At 37.6% G+C, this 14,161-nt stretch overlaps 1 protein-coding gene across 7 annotated transcripts in view; it reads left to right on the forward strand.

The window, feature by feature from the left end:
* DAPP1 (dual adaptor of phosphotyrosine and 3-phosphoinositides 1) overlaps window positions 1-14,161 on the forward strand; it is a 43,965-nt gene that overhangs the window by 25,679 nt on the left and 4,125 nt on the right. For 5 of the 7 annotated variants that reach the window (XM_087724140.1, XM_087724142.1, XM_087724144.1 and 2 more), the window contains 6 exons: window positions 565-687; window positions 2,460-2,593; window positions 8,284-8,414; window positions 9,759-9,806; window positions 11,488-11,550; window positions 12,753-12,838. In XM_087724140.1, coding sequence (XP_087580266.1) covers window positions 565-687; window positions 2,460-2,593; window positions 8,284-8,414; window positions 9,759-9,806; window positions 11,488-11,550; window positions 12,753-12,838 — 585 coding nt within the window. The remainder of the gene's footprint in view (window positions 1-564; window positions 688-2,459; window positions 2,594-8,283; window positions 8,415-9,758; window positions 9,807-11,487; window positions 11,551-12,752; window positions 12,839-14,161) is intronic. The other 2 variants (XM_087724146.1, XM_087724145.1) reach the window with 1 other exon arrangement.

The following is a 14,161-nucleotide window of genomic DNA, read 5'->3' on the forward strand; positions in this document are numbered from 1 at the left end:
TCTTCCAGTTTCTACCACTGCCGCATGCACAAAGGCCCGCTGACTGTGGCGCGTGCTTGCCCACCAGAAACCCGGAAGAGGAACGGGTGACACCATGTATGCCAGGTGACATGGCTCCGTGTGCCACTTCGGGCATGTGTGCCATAGGTTCGCCATCACAGCTCTAAGATCTTTGTTTTGCAGTGTGCCTTACACCTATGAGATTTTCATGACATTTTTGCTCTGTCACTTTTCATGAGATTCTAGGGAATTTACTAGAAGGAATTTTAATTATAAAGAGCCAAGAGATAAGAAACAAATCTGTTGACAACTCATTTAGTAAACAGTAGCTATTTCCAAATGTCAACAAACCTGAGAAGAAATGATTCAAAATGTTCTGAGACTTCCCACCGTAATGAATTCATGAATAAAGGAGAATTGGAAATTCCCTGTTATTACTGTTTAAGTCATGCTACCGAAATCTGTGTAATTCTAGCTTCCTTGAACATGCCCAGCTGCATGGGACTTCACACTTGTTGCAATTGGCATGGGTTTAATGCAATACAAACTTTGATGTCTCATTAGGTGGTATCATGACAATCTCACACGCCATGCAGCCGAGGCTCTTCTTCTTTCCAATGGCAGTGATGGAAGCTATCTCCTAAGAAAAAGCAATGGCAGGACTACTCTTTTTTCGCTTTCTGTAAGGTATAGTATTATGAATGTTTCTTACATTATTCTCATGTGAGCCTGCTCATATTTTGACTTCAGTATCTGCTTTCTTTCCCACAACTGTCATATATTTAGCGGCTGGTACAAGAAGCAAAGTAATATTACAGCATACCCAATCCTCTTAACTCTATCATTGATCAATTTTCACAAGTTAGTTAGGAAATGCAATTCATCTGTGCACCAGTGAAATAGCTACAACACAGGAACATTTAACTTTGACTGAAATACTTTTTTAAAAAAAAAAATCAGAAGTAGAATAATTTAAATACCCATAATTAATCAGTTAATGTGTTAAGCATAGTGCAGATGGTCCTAAATCATTGAATGACCATTTGAGTTACACTGGTACTGAGAAAGGGGACTTGCATTTGATGCCTGTGGTCACATGATCAATATCTGGGTGTTTGGCAAATGGCATGTATTTACAACTGTTGCAATATCCCAAAATGGAGTGGTGTAGGGTTTCCTGCCTAAGCAGGGGTTTGGATTAGAAGACCTCCAAGGTTCCTTCCAACTCTGTTATTCAGTTTTTTGTAAGATCATGTGATTGCCATTTGCAATTTTCCCAGGGGGCTGCCAATAGGCAAATTCAATGAGGCAAGCTGGGGTTGTTTAACAAAGGTGGCAAAAAGGTTATAAAAATGGAGTTATTTAACAACCACATTGCTTTGAGATGGACATTCCAGACAGTATCTTATATAACGTTGTGCTAAAATAAAACCAGAAATTCATGAACTACAGACCACTTGTGCGCCCTGAGACATTATTTTTGTAGGTTACGGATACTTGCTTGGATTTCAGCTTACATGAAAAACTTATATTCAACTTACGTTACAAATAATGACTGTTTGCTTAGATTGGTTTTGTAAAATGCTGAAGTCTCAAATACATGCAAACTAGAATGATCTTTTATTTATTATAATTTTGAGAATTTCAGTCTGAAAGTCATGTTTCTGAAGTGATAATGCAATAGTTTTAGTGATATTATATGCTTACTTTTCCTATTAATGGATAAGAGATAATCACATTTTGTCTAGCTGATGATAGTCAGGTGATAGTCAGAGGTACTGAATAAATGGTGTGGCACATAGGCAAATCTCTGATTGCCTTAACTTCTTCTATTTGAAATGCTGAGAACAAGATCTGAAAATACGATTTTATTCCTGCTCTTTTCATTTGGGCTACTGAAAGAGAGCGTCACAGCCATCAAGTTAACATTTCTCATAAGATCTGAAGCTGAGGAACTGGAAGAGCAAAAAAGCTGCCTTATCTCAAAATCATCAAGAGCTTCATAATTGCTCCTATAAGACAGTTGAGCCACAAATAAATCAGTTCAGTTCACCAGTGCTGATTAAGTTATGGGTACATAGAAGCATGGAATTGCTTTCAGTCTGGTTCTGAACTCATATATGGAAGCCTCCCAACTTCCAAAGCTCCTGGTAAGCCTGGCCAAGTGTAGTTCAACAGACAGTACTTGGAAGGCACCAGGCTACATCAAAGGGAAATAATAAGTGGAGTAATATAAGATGAAAGTTAACTTTCTCACAATGAAGCTTATGATCTTTTCTAAAGGGTGGGTGGTAAGGAGTACCATAGACTTAGACCATAGGGAACGGAGGAAAATGTGGATGAGTTCTTTATGAAGATAAGGGAGTTTCTTGTTGCTAACTTTCTTATTTAATAGTCTTCTGGAACCAGTACAAACTGTTTGTACAGTTAACCACTTCCTTTTCTTTTATTTTTTTCAGAGCAAAAGATTCTGTAAAGCATTTTCATGTGGAATATACAGGGAATTCATACAAGTTTGGCTTCAATGAATTTTCAGACTTGAAAGACCTGATCATGCATTTTGCGAATCAGCCTTTAATAGGTAGCGAGACAGGTAATCCAATTTTTCTTTTTCTCTTTCTTTTGAAATATTGTATTATGAAAATTTAATGTAAAGATTTTATATTGTATCTTTACTTTAAACCAAAGCTCTTTTTATATCCTCAGATCAATCACCCCCTTTGTAAGTTTTATAGGTTTTTGCTGCCTCCAACAAAGTTCTTCATATTTAAATTAATATTTAATAAATACTTTTTGCAGATGTTCAGGTATTGCAACATTGGTTTGTTGGTCTATATTGCACACTAGAAAACATTTCCTAATAGGATAAATGTTATGTACATTGTGGATTCATGATGTGAGGAGAGTAGAGCACAAGTTGGCATAGAAATTGCAATGCATTTAATTCAATGCTTTACAGAAAAAGCTTTTTGATTTTAACCTTGGGGTGATACTTTTTGTTTTTATGAATGTATACTAAAATAGAAGTGTATTATGTTTTAAGTATAATTTTGTCCTTTATTTGTTGATTGTCTAGTGGCAAAGAATAGTATTGCTAGTGGAAAGAAAGATATAAGTTAGTTTAATTAAGAAATAGTTCTAATACAATAGTTGGAGAAGTGATCAATAATACAGTTAATTAAGTTATTTTTTCCTTCAGTATTTCTGCTCTCCTGCAGTTCAAGGGTTTTTTTTCCTGCTGCCTTTTAAATAAAAGATAAAAGTTGCAGACACTGGCTGTTTCATAACCAGTAATTTTCCTATTAATAATTGTATGTTTTGTTAAAATTACTGGCACTCTTGGTTTTGCTGGACTGATTCCACAAAAGTCATTCCTTTGCTGTTCTTCTTTTGAAATCCCAAAGGGGCTTTTTCAAGAGGCAACTGGACTTTCTGGTTTTTCTTTGAAGATGTTTCCCAACTTTGGGACAACCATGACCGGGGTTGACTGAGAATCTCCATAGACTTCTTTTGAAATCTTTGGATCTGTTCTCATAAAGCTAATAAAACCATCTTGATCCAAACATTTCAGTTTGGTTTGGCTAACAATTTTGTATCTAATACATTTGGGATAAATGCTGATTTTATCCTTACTAGTTTTATTACAGAAGTAAATACTTGAATACATCATTCTGGGTGGTTTAAGAAAGCATTTGAAAAGATAGAGAGGCAAGGAGCACTGAAATATACATTTAGTTTAAGGCCAGAAATGGTTTAATCTTGTTCAAGTGTCAAGTCTATTTCCTGATATGTTAAAACTCATTGACTGGCCCCAACTGACAGTGCCTAGAAATCTGAGCTCTGTTGTTACAGTCCCTGAATAGGTTGCTATTTAACACAAGATATGCTTCAGATTTTTGATGAGCAACTACTACTGGAGCAGGTCCAGGTGAAGAAGCGGCTCCCATTATCAACTCATTATGTTTCAAGTAAGGTCAATGGGCTGAACTTTTAAGAATACTAAAGTACCTGGCCGTTCTGAGAAAGGAAAGGATGATAAAAGGAGCAATAAGCAATTCAGAAGGGTTTTTATTCTGTTCTGTTTTTCGGCAGTATCACTTCAGTGAGGTTTTGTATTAAGAGAACTCTCCCTTTGCACATGGGAGGTCCTACTGTACTTTTCTTCAAATCTTTCAGATGCTTTGCTTTTCTATACTCAGGATCAGGTACTGTGACGCTGGGTTCCATTTAAACACATTTGAGGATTCTCTGATTTATAGGGCAGATGCAAATCAATGGGAATGCTTTAAGATGACAAACATCCTGATCATTCCAGTTGTTTTTCTTGTCTTCTCGTTTTTAAGTTTTGCTGACCTGGAGCACCATTTTGACAAAATAGAGTGTATCTCCTTAGATTGTTCTTTGCTGCCCTTCACTAAGAGGACGAAACAACAGTACAACTAAACATCCATTTCTTTATACTTCCAAAATGCAGGTAGTCCTCAATGTACGGCCACTATTGAGCCCAAAATTTATGTCATTAAGCAAATAGCAACCTATTTGTTAAGCAAGTCTTGCCCCATTTTACGACCTTTCTTGCAACAGTTGTTAAGTGAATCACTGCAGTTGTTAAGTTAGTAGCATGGTTGTAAGTGAATATGGCTTCTCTGTTGACTTTGCTTGTCAGAAGGTCGCAAAAAGTGATCACATGACCCGAGGACACTGGAAATAGATATGAGTGTCAACCATTTGAATTTTGATTATGTGATCATGGGGATACTGCAATGGTCATAAGTATGAAAAATGCTCATAGGTCACTTTGTTCAGTTGCTGTTGAAACTTTGAATGGTCACTAAACAAACTGTTGTAAGTCAAGTATACCTGTACATAGTTTCCAAACATAGAATCAATCAGACCAGGGGCGAAATCAGAGGCTTGATACAGGTACTAATAAAGGAGAGAAGCAACTCAGAACTAAGGAGATATTTCCTGATAGTTAAAACAATTAATCAGTGGAACCAGAAGTTGCCTCCAGAAATTGTAAATGCTCCAACACTGGAAGTTTTTAAGAAGAGATTGGATAGCCATTTATCTGAAATGATATAGGGTTTCCTGCCTAAGCAGGGGGTTGGACTAGAAGACCTCCAAGGTCCCTTCCAACTCTGTTATTCTGTTCTGTTCTATTTGGAAGGTAGTCCTTGATTTATAATCATTCGTTTAATGAAGAAAGATACAACAGCACTCAAAAAAGTTACTTACAACTGTTCCTCACAGTTACAACCATCACAGCATCCTCGTGATCATGTGATCAAAATTTGGGTGTTTGGCAGCCAGCGTGTTTTTATGATGGTTGCATCATCGTAGAATTAGGTGATAGCCAATTGCAACTTTCTTGCTGGTTTCTGACAAGCAAAGTCAATGGGGGAAGCCAGATTCATTTAATGATCACATGAGTCACTTAACTGCAGTCATTCGCTTAACAACCAATGGTAAAAAAGGCTGTAAAATTGAGCATAACAACTGCCTTGCTTAGGAACAAAATTCTGGTTTTATTTAAGGTCATAACTTGAGGACTAGCTTTAGATATCAACTTTGTTAAACCTAGGCAGATTTAACTTCCATTCATGTTGGAGTGGGAAACCACTTGCTATCCTATGAATAGTGATGCAAATTGGCTAGTTAAAGTAATAACATCCCACCATTTGCTGATTATGGTATCATCCATTGAATTTTATTTATTCATGAACCATAGAAACAGCCTCACTCTTTTAGAAAGGTCATCTACTCTAGTCCTAACTAACAGAAATTGTTTCTCATGGCTTGCATCTTAGATATAGTATATGTTATTGCCTAGGAATCTCCTTCTTATAGTTTACTGATCATTCAATTTAAATATTTCTAATGCACCTTGTACATTATTGTGGTTTTCCTTCACCACTGTCTATCCTGCCATCTGTTATATCTGTTAACAGCGAAGAAATTCACACTATATAATAGTGAATTTGATCTTCAGTGTTGAATGATAGACTTGGCCTATGCTTTACAGGTCCCAAATCAGATTCTGCTGGCTCTGTGAAACTCCTTTCATGTTCTTAAAATGGAAAGTGCCACCAGCTGGGAGATATGTGTTAGACCTCATAATACCTATAAACTTGTTCCCTTCCATGTTATTTTTCTATAGGAAGCAATGCATAGAAAAGGAAAGTTAACACCAGAAAAATCAATTAGCAAAACAGCCGAAACTCACAGAGTAGGTTTAATAATGTTTCAGGATCTAATCTGTGTCAGTCACTTCAGTTCCCTGAGGATGGGCTCTGGCACGAATCCAAAAGTTCCAAAGATAAAACTTCTGGTTCTGGTGACTGGCCCCAATGGGATCCCATATCAATAGATTATATTTCTCTTTCCATAGGCCAAAGAACAATCTGGAATGAAACTCTTTCATGGTTACAGATAATGGATAATTTTATTTGAAATATCTATCAATGATTTCATTTGATTTTGAGGATTCTATTATAACCCTAACCTTTATAATATGAAGCAATATTTAAAAGCACTTTAAAAAGTAACTTTTTATTAAAAAATAAGCAAAAACGTGACAAGCCCTTAATTTCACAACACATGGACAGTCTCAACCATAATTTCAACTGAAAGATTGTAAGCATCCCAGACCAAAATAATCCAAAAATGATAGAGAATCCCTGCATGCTGAGAGAAATCAGTCATCAATAGATACATACAGATAAACCAGATTTACACACCATTCAAGAGACAATAAAAAGGTAAAAAGGAAACAAAAAGACCAGACACACCCTCACCCAGATAAGCAGGAAGTAAGACCAGACAATCAAGCAGAAAACAGTACCCTAAGCAAGGAACTTCTAAGGTGAACCGCCCCTTCCCGCCCCTGCCAAACATTGGCATAGCAAACTACTGTGTAAAAACAGGCAGCAAAGTCCACACTCACTAGTACTGCGGATGTCAGGTAACAAAATGTCTGCAAGCAAAGAACCAAGCTTAGAGAGCGTCAAGGACTCTATAATAAGCAAGGTCTCCTTTGAGTCAAATCCAGCTAGTGATTTCATGGAGATGCCATGTAGTTTTCTTGGCAACAATCTAGAAATGGCTGGTCACTACCTTTTTCTGGGTTGCTTGTTCAATTCCTAACTAGCTGACAACTGTAAGATTGGTAGTCTCTGCTTCAACTGGTAACTTGTTTAGGTTTTAGGATAAGGTAAGATATCTATGTATTGTACCTTGTTGGAGCTTTATTAATTATTTAGCTGGGAAGAAGGTCCATGCCAAAATACATCAAAGTGCAGGGATACTTCCCTGTGGGTTGACATACTTTGCAAAATGTACTTTTTAGATTGGTGAGGACGAAGCTCAGAATAGGGCTAAGGTGAATCTGAAGGAGATCTCAGTAAGTTTTTGGTGAATCCGAGATAAAGGGAGAAATGTAAAACAAAAATAGACAAATATGTTTTGATACTTTGTTAAGTTATCTAAGTGCTTAATTTTTATAGAACAGAATGTTAGATCTAGGTATATATAGTAAGTGATACGTTGTAATGGCTTTGTAAGTATATATATATGTATATATATGTATATATATATGTAATGGGATGCACACACACACTATATATATATATATATATATGTATGTACACACACACACACACACACACACACACACACACACACACACACACACACACACACATATATATATATATATATATATATATATATATATATATATATATATATATATATATATATAGTGTGTGTGTGTGTGTGTCTGTGTGCATCCCATTACATATCAATTCATACAGACTATACAGACTATCAATTCATAGAACCATAGTCTGTAGAGATTCTCAGTCATCTAGGTCATGGTTGGACCTTATATGCTTTTTCAAGAAGCCTTCTTGGAACTGTTGAAAGGACTATGTTGTAGACTGGAGATAGAGGATGTCATATCCCTCTCCCTCTGTTGAGAGAGGGCTGTTCAGTTGTGACATAGATGGCCTCTTTGGCCCCTCTTTTAAACCAGCAGTCCTCAAGTTTCAAAATGTGAACTTTGCTGTCTTCAAAAGAGTGGCCTGTGCCTTTTAAATGCAGATGGACTGCTGACTCTTGTCCTGATGGGTTTGTTCTCCTATGTTCTGCCATGCGTTTATGAAGTTGGATGAGAAGCGATAGGAAAAAAACCAAGAAAGTCTAGTTGCCTCTTAAAAAGCACCTTTGGGACATCACTCTGAATTCACTTTTATGGGCTACTTTGGGATTTCTTTCTTATAGGGACTTTGATTGTATTGAAGTATCCATATCCCAAGAAAGTAGAAGAGCCTTCCATTTATGAATCTGTGCGAGTCCACACGGCTATGCAGACAGGAAAAACAGAAATTGACCTCATTCCCAGTGCTCCGTCGGTGAGTTTCTATTTGGGCTATGAATTGGAGAAAAGAAAGTTTTCCATAGTTTACTATGAATTAGGATAAGGTTTTGATTAGAACTGAAGTGAATCCTTTAGAACAGGGCTGTCAAACTTGCGGCCCACGGGCCAGAGGCATCACGTGCTAGCCGCACCCCTGCCTGGTTTATTGAAGGGGAAAAAAGTCCCAATACATCACATGATGCTACTGTGATGGCGCAAGTTTGACACCCCTGCTTTAGAAGAAAGCATCCAGGCTGGAAGTTCTTGGGATTGAAGACTTGACAAATCTAGAAGATATCTGTTTGGGAAAGATGGTCTTAATGAGAAAATGTTCTTCCTCCACATGGTGCATTTCAGCAATTAAAGGTAAAGATTTCCCCTGTCCAATCATGTCTGACTCTAGGGTGGGGGTGCTCATCACTGTTTCTTAGCCAAGGGAGCCAACGTTGTCCGAAGACACTTCCATGCTCATGTGGCCAGCATGACTATACACTGGTGGAATGCTGTTACCTTCTCACCAAAGTAGTACCTATTTATCTACTTGCATTTACATGCTTTTGAACTGCTAGGTTGGCAGGACCTGGGGCAAGTAATGGGAGCTTACTCTGTCATGGAGTGATTGAGTCTTGAACCTGGGCAGTCAGCTTTCCAGCTGACCAGCTCAGCATCTTTAACCATTGAGCCATTACACCAGCTATTAATGTAACTTATAGCATAAAGATCCATGAACATGAAGGCTGGGATCATACAATGGTCTAAATTTTAAACCTGGTTAACAAAACACAGCCACTGTGTTTATATCATATGTTATTCTCAATAGTATTCAATGGGATGTTTAGTTCATACAATATTCTAAGTTAATGGCTGGATTTCCTTCTGATGCCGTGATTTGCAGATGACCCAATTCCATTTTGCCCTAACTGGGTGTTGTATATGAATGTTGATTGATTTGATAAACCAAATGAATTTTGATGAACAAAGTATGTTCAGTTGTCTAGTGTTTATGTTTCATCCCTTTACAATATGTATTTCATACATTATAGTCAGCACCCACTTTAATACATGTTGCCAGAGGGAATATTTCACCAAATTATTGGCAAAATAAATTTTGCATAATTGTACAGTGAGATGAACCTCTTGGGAAGTGGGAGCAGATAACTTATTTATAAGAGAAAAGGAACAATTACAGCTGAAAACTATCAACCTCTTTTGCTGTATCAGCCACATCAAGACTCTGAAAAGACTTGGGTTTAACATGACCTACCTGCCTCCCTCCTTCCCCTCTTCCCATGACATCCTTTTCAACTATCCTATTAAATTTTCCTGTGTTTCATTACAGCTAGGGACTAAAGAAGGTTATCTAACAAAGCAAGGCAAAATAGTTAAGGTAAGCAATCGAAAAGTTGTTCTATTGTTTTTTTTCCCTTACACATTAAAAATCAAACATGCTAAGGAGCAGTGCTTGAAAATTGCATTGAGCATGTGTGAGCAAAATAGGATCTGGAATACATGTTTGTATAATATCCAACAATCGCTGTATGGTTAAGAAATTTACTTTTCCTTGGCATAGCATCCTGTAGGCATGTTGGACTGTCACCCCTATAATCCCCTGCCAGTATGGTTATGATGGGAACTATAGTCCAACGTTCCTGGGGGATACTATCTTAACGAAAGCTGTATGAAGTAGAGAGCCTTATGAAACTGCTTTTAATGGCTCATTTTGAAAGGTAGCAAATGGTATATTTATTTAAAAATACATTTTCTTCTTGGTGTACTTCTTGGATTTTCACCTCAAATGCTGAAAAACCAACAGTGTGCTACCCTTCCCCCCATTTAATGTGCATTATGTCTATGGATGTTTTTTGAGTTGTTTGAGTAGTATTTCTGCCAAAATCTGTTTGCTGTTTCACTTGTTCCTCTTTCAGTATCATTTTGGGAATTGTCTCTTCATTTCCCGGTTCTCTCATAATTGTCCCTTTCTGAATCAGATGTGGCCACTTAACTCTCCAGGCTGACCTCACAGCATAAACCTTCGAAAACCTCTAAGGCAGTGTTTCTCAACCTTGGCAACTTTAAGTTGTGTGGACTGTCAGAATTCCCCAGACAGCATGCAGAATATACTGATATGGGCTTTATCAAGCCACAGCCACACATATTCATAGTAAGAGAAAGAAAAAGATTTTTATTTTGAATGGTTGAGTTATGTGATTAAAAACAGTTGTTATGATAATTAGGACTTAATTTTAGACCCAGCTTTCTATTAAATTTAGAGTTACAGCTTATTCAATGTATTGGCTGAATTGACTTTTGAATATTCTCAAATCAGATAAATAAGTAGCCAATCTCAGCCTCTTTACATGCTCTTTATGACTTTAAGGCAAGACTACCCATAACTTTTCTCTAATCTCCAATCTCACTTGAGTTGTGCATGGCCTCAAACTCACTTCTCCTTTTTCATGTAGATTCATCTGTTGTCTTTTCCTGTTCACATCTCATGTCATGTAGAAGGTTGCAACACCCTCTTCCTTTTCACTTACTAAATCTGCTTGTCTGGTCTTCCTTACTTCTAGAATCTTCTTCTGAGCCATCCTACCATTGCATTTTCTTTTTTTCTTTTTAAACCTCATCTCAAGTAGCCTTCTCCAACCCGGTACCTTCCAAATTTGTTTAGTGCCTTCCGCACCTACAACCATTGCAGCATCCCTAGGGTCATGTGATCAGAATTCAGATGCTGGGCAACTGATTCATTTTTATGACGGTTGTAGTGTCCTGGGGTCATGTGATCACCTTTTGCAACCTTCTGACAAGCAAAGTCAACGGGGAAGCCAGATTTATATTCACTAAATAACAACTTCAGGGATTCACTTAACAACTGGGGCAAGAAACGTAAATGGGGCAAAACTCACTGTTTCACTTAGCAACAGAAATTTTGGGCTCAATTGTAGTCATAAGTCGGGAACTACTTGTATCATGTTGAGGAAGGAAAGAAAGAGAAGAGTTTTTTTTCAGTATGTGTTGCTTCTTTTGTGTTGAATTTCTTTAAATTTTCCTTCTCTTGATTCTTTTAGAACTGGAAAACTAGATGGTTTACACTGCATAGGAATGAGCTGAAATACTACAAAGATCAGACGGTGAGTTGTGTTTTACTCTGTTGCTTGTGAGAGTTAATGCAAACCAATCTATGAGGTACTAGAAATATTCTTTGCTCCGTGTTTCCAAAATAGCTATTGCAAAACTGAGAGCCAAGCAACATGGACTTTGTATTCACTGCTATTTTTATTCTAGTTCAGTTAGCGCGCTACACTTACATGCCACTTCTCTTCTATCAATGACTGAGCTTCCTTTATAGCAGAGTAAGGAAATGCAGATTGCACATTCCCCCCTAACCGTCAAATGCTTCCCCTGAAATTTAGTGGCAAAAATTATTTTCTGTATTGTAATTATGTATTTTGGACACCAAAATAGCCTCTACAAGGTGTCAAGGTTTAATCATATTTGCTATGTACATCTCAACTCTGCAAAATAAAATGAGGTTTCTCTGCCCCACTGCTATCACCACAACAGATGATGTGATACAGATCTGGTGGGCTTTGGAGGCTAATAACAATTTTAAAACATGGCCCAAAAATCTGGGCTGCCCCTCATTTATAGAAATGTACTCACAAGAGGCCTAAAGCCATAGAAGGATAAATTACATTCATTGCTATCTCAGTCTGTGCTGAGCTTAAGAAAAGGAGGACAGGCAAGAAAAAACTCCAACTCATTTTCCTGCTGATTGCCAGAAAGGCTACCCCCACAAGCCTTCAGCATATCCCAGGATTGCAACGCTGAAGGCTTGACAGGAATATACTGTTTAGTGAAGACATGAAAGCTGAGCTCAGCTGTTTTGTGGAGGATGAAAGTGGTGCAGATAACTGTTTTGTGGAGGCCATGGAGGTATTAAGAGAGAGAGTCAGCTCACCATCCCCACTCTTTCCGGTATGGGGAACAATGGGGAAAAATAAAAGACCTCCCTGAAACTAAGACCTGGTGCCTATTTTGGTGGACCAAAAATATAAGACCAGGTTTTATTTTAGGGAAACACAGTATTAGAGGAAAAGGAAAATCCACCCATGTTGGATTTCTTTTTTAAAGGATCTTCTTTTTCCTTCCAGTTGCACTAGATCTTTTGCAATGTATTAAATCAAACTCACTAGTGAGTGCAAAATAATCTTTGTTTGTAGAGTCTTGTTTACTGTTCTGTTCCTTACCTGATGTCTGTGATGGGGCGAGGTGGGTCACCATTTTAAATGATAAAACAGAACAATTGTTTCAAAAATAATATTTTTTCAAGTCCACAGAGCCAATCAGAGCACTTGATCTAACTGAATGCTCAGCAGTGCAGTTTGACTATTCCCAAGAAAAAGTGAATTGCTTTTGGTAAGTTGAGGCTGAAATACAACTTCGGGGTATCCTAGTGTGTCTCCTAGTGTTTCTTTTCTTTCTTTAAAAATTTCTCAGTGCTATTCTGTGTAAACCTTTTCTTCTTTACCTCACTGCTTACCAAATTACTGTTATCGCTCATGGATTCAATTAAGACATTGTGCTGCTTTTCCTTGATTTGTCAGTTTGCCATCAGAACTAATTGCTTCCTGCTCTCCTTTTGTTCTTCTTTTCCTAAAAGCTTTAGAAACGGGCTCTGCTCAAATTCCAGAATTCTAGTTTAATTAGGAAAGAGCAGGTTACCCATGCATGTTATTTGATTGTTTAGCTCCACTTGCATATACTGTATGTGTTGCATAAGACTGAAACAAAAAGCTGCATTTTTAGCCATTCTAACGAACAAGCTCAGTAGCAGCTTCCATTATTTACCTGCTCCTACCTGGCTTTTGGCCACTGGTTTGGACCATACATGTCAGAGGTGGCATTCAGCAGGTTCTGAGCCGTTCTGGAGAACTAGTAGCAGAAATTTTACGTAGTTCGGAGAACCAGTAAACACCATCTCTGATTGGCCCTGCCCCCATCTATTCTCTGCCTTCCGAGTCCCAGCTGATCGGGAGGGAATGGGGATTTTACAGTATCCTTCCCCTGCCACACCCACCAAGCCATGCCATGCCCATCAAGCCATACCCACAGAACCAGTAGTAAAAAAAATTGAATCCCACCACTGGCGTGTGTTTTAACTCAATAGAGTTACTCCCTTTGAATTCTGTAAATCTACTTTAATTATAACAAAATATGCATTTAGCTTACAGGGAATCCTCTTTTAGAGACCACAATTGTTACCAATAACACAGTTCTTTGGCAAAGCAGCCTTTAAGTGATACTGTATTAATGTTTATGATCTTGCTTCAGCTTTCCTTTGCTGAAAATTGTTAAATGTGAGGATTGTTTGTAAAGTTATTTTTTCCATCACCAATATGACTGCAAATGGTTGTAAATGAGGCAGTCACTAAATAAGGATTACCTGTACTTTATTTTTTTAAAATAGCAACCCTACCTTCCACTGTTTCTCAGAAATAAAATCCGGACATGCTTGTATTAGTTTCCCCAAGCTGGAGCCCTTTCCCAAATATGTTGGTTAGGCCTGATGAATGTCATACTCTGGAAAGCTGTGCATTTGGTACTATCTCTGATTCACAATGAATGGAGCACTTTGGATGCATCTTTACTGCTGATAAGTTTTTCTCTGTTTTGTTTTTTTAATAACTAATGCTATTATTTTATTTATCATAAGGGTTTGGTCAAATTTCAAATATTTAC

This window comes from Thamnophis sirtalis, unplaced genomic scaffold, assembly GCF_051295495.1.
Source record: "Thamnophis sirtalis isolate CommonGarterSnake01/CBP01778 unplaced genomic scaffold, rThaSir2_p1.2 scaffold_10, whole genome shotgun sequence".
Taxonomy (NCBI): Eukaryota; Metazoa; Chordata; class Lepidosauria; order Squamata; family Natricidae; genus Thamnophis; species Thamnophis sirtalis.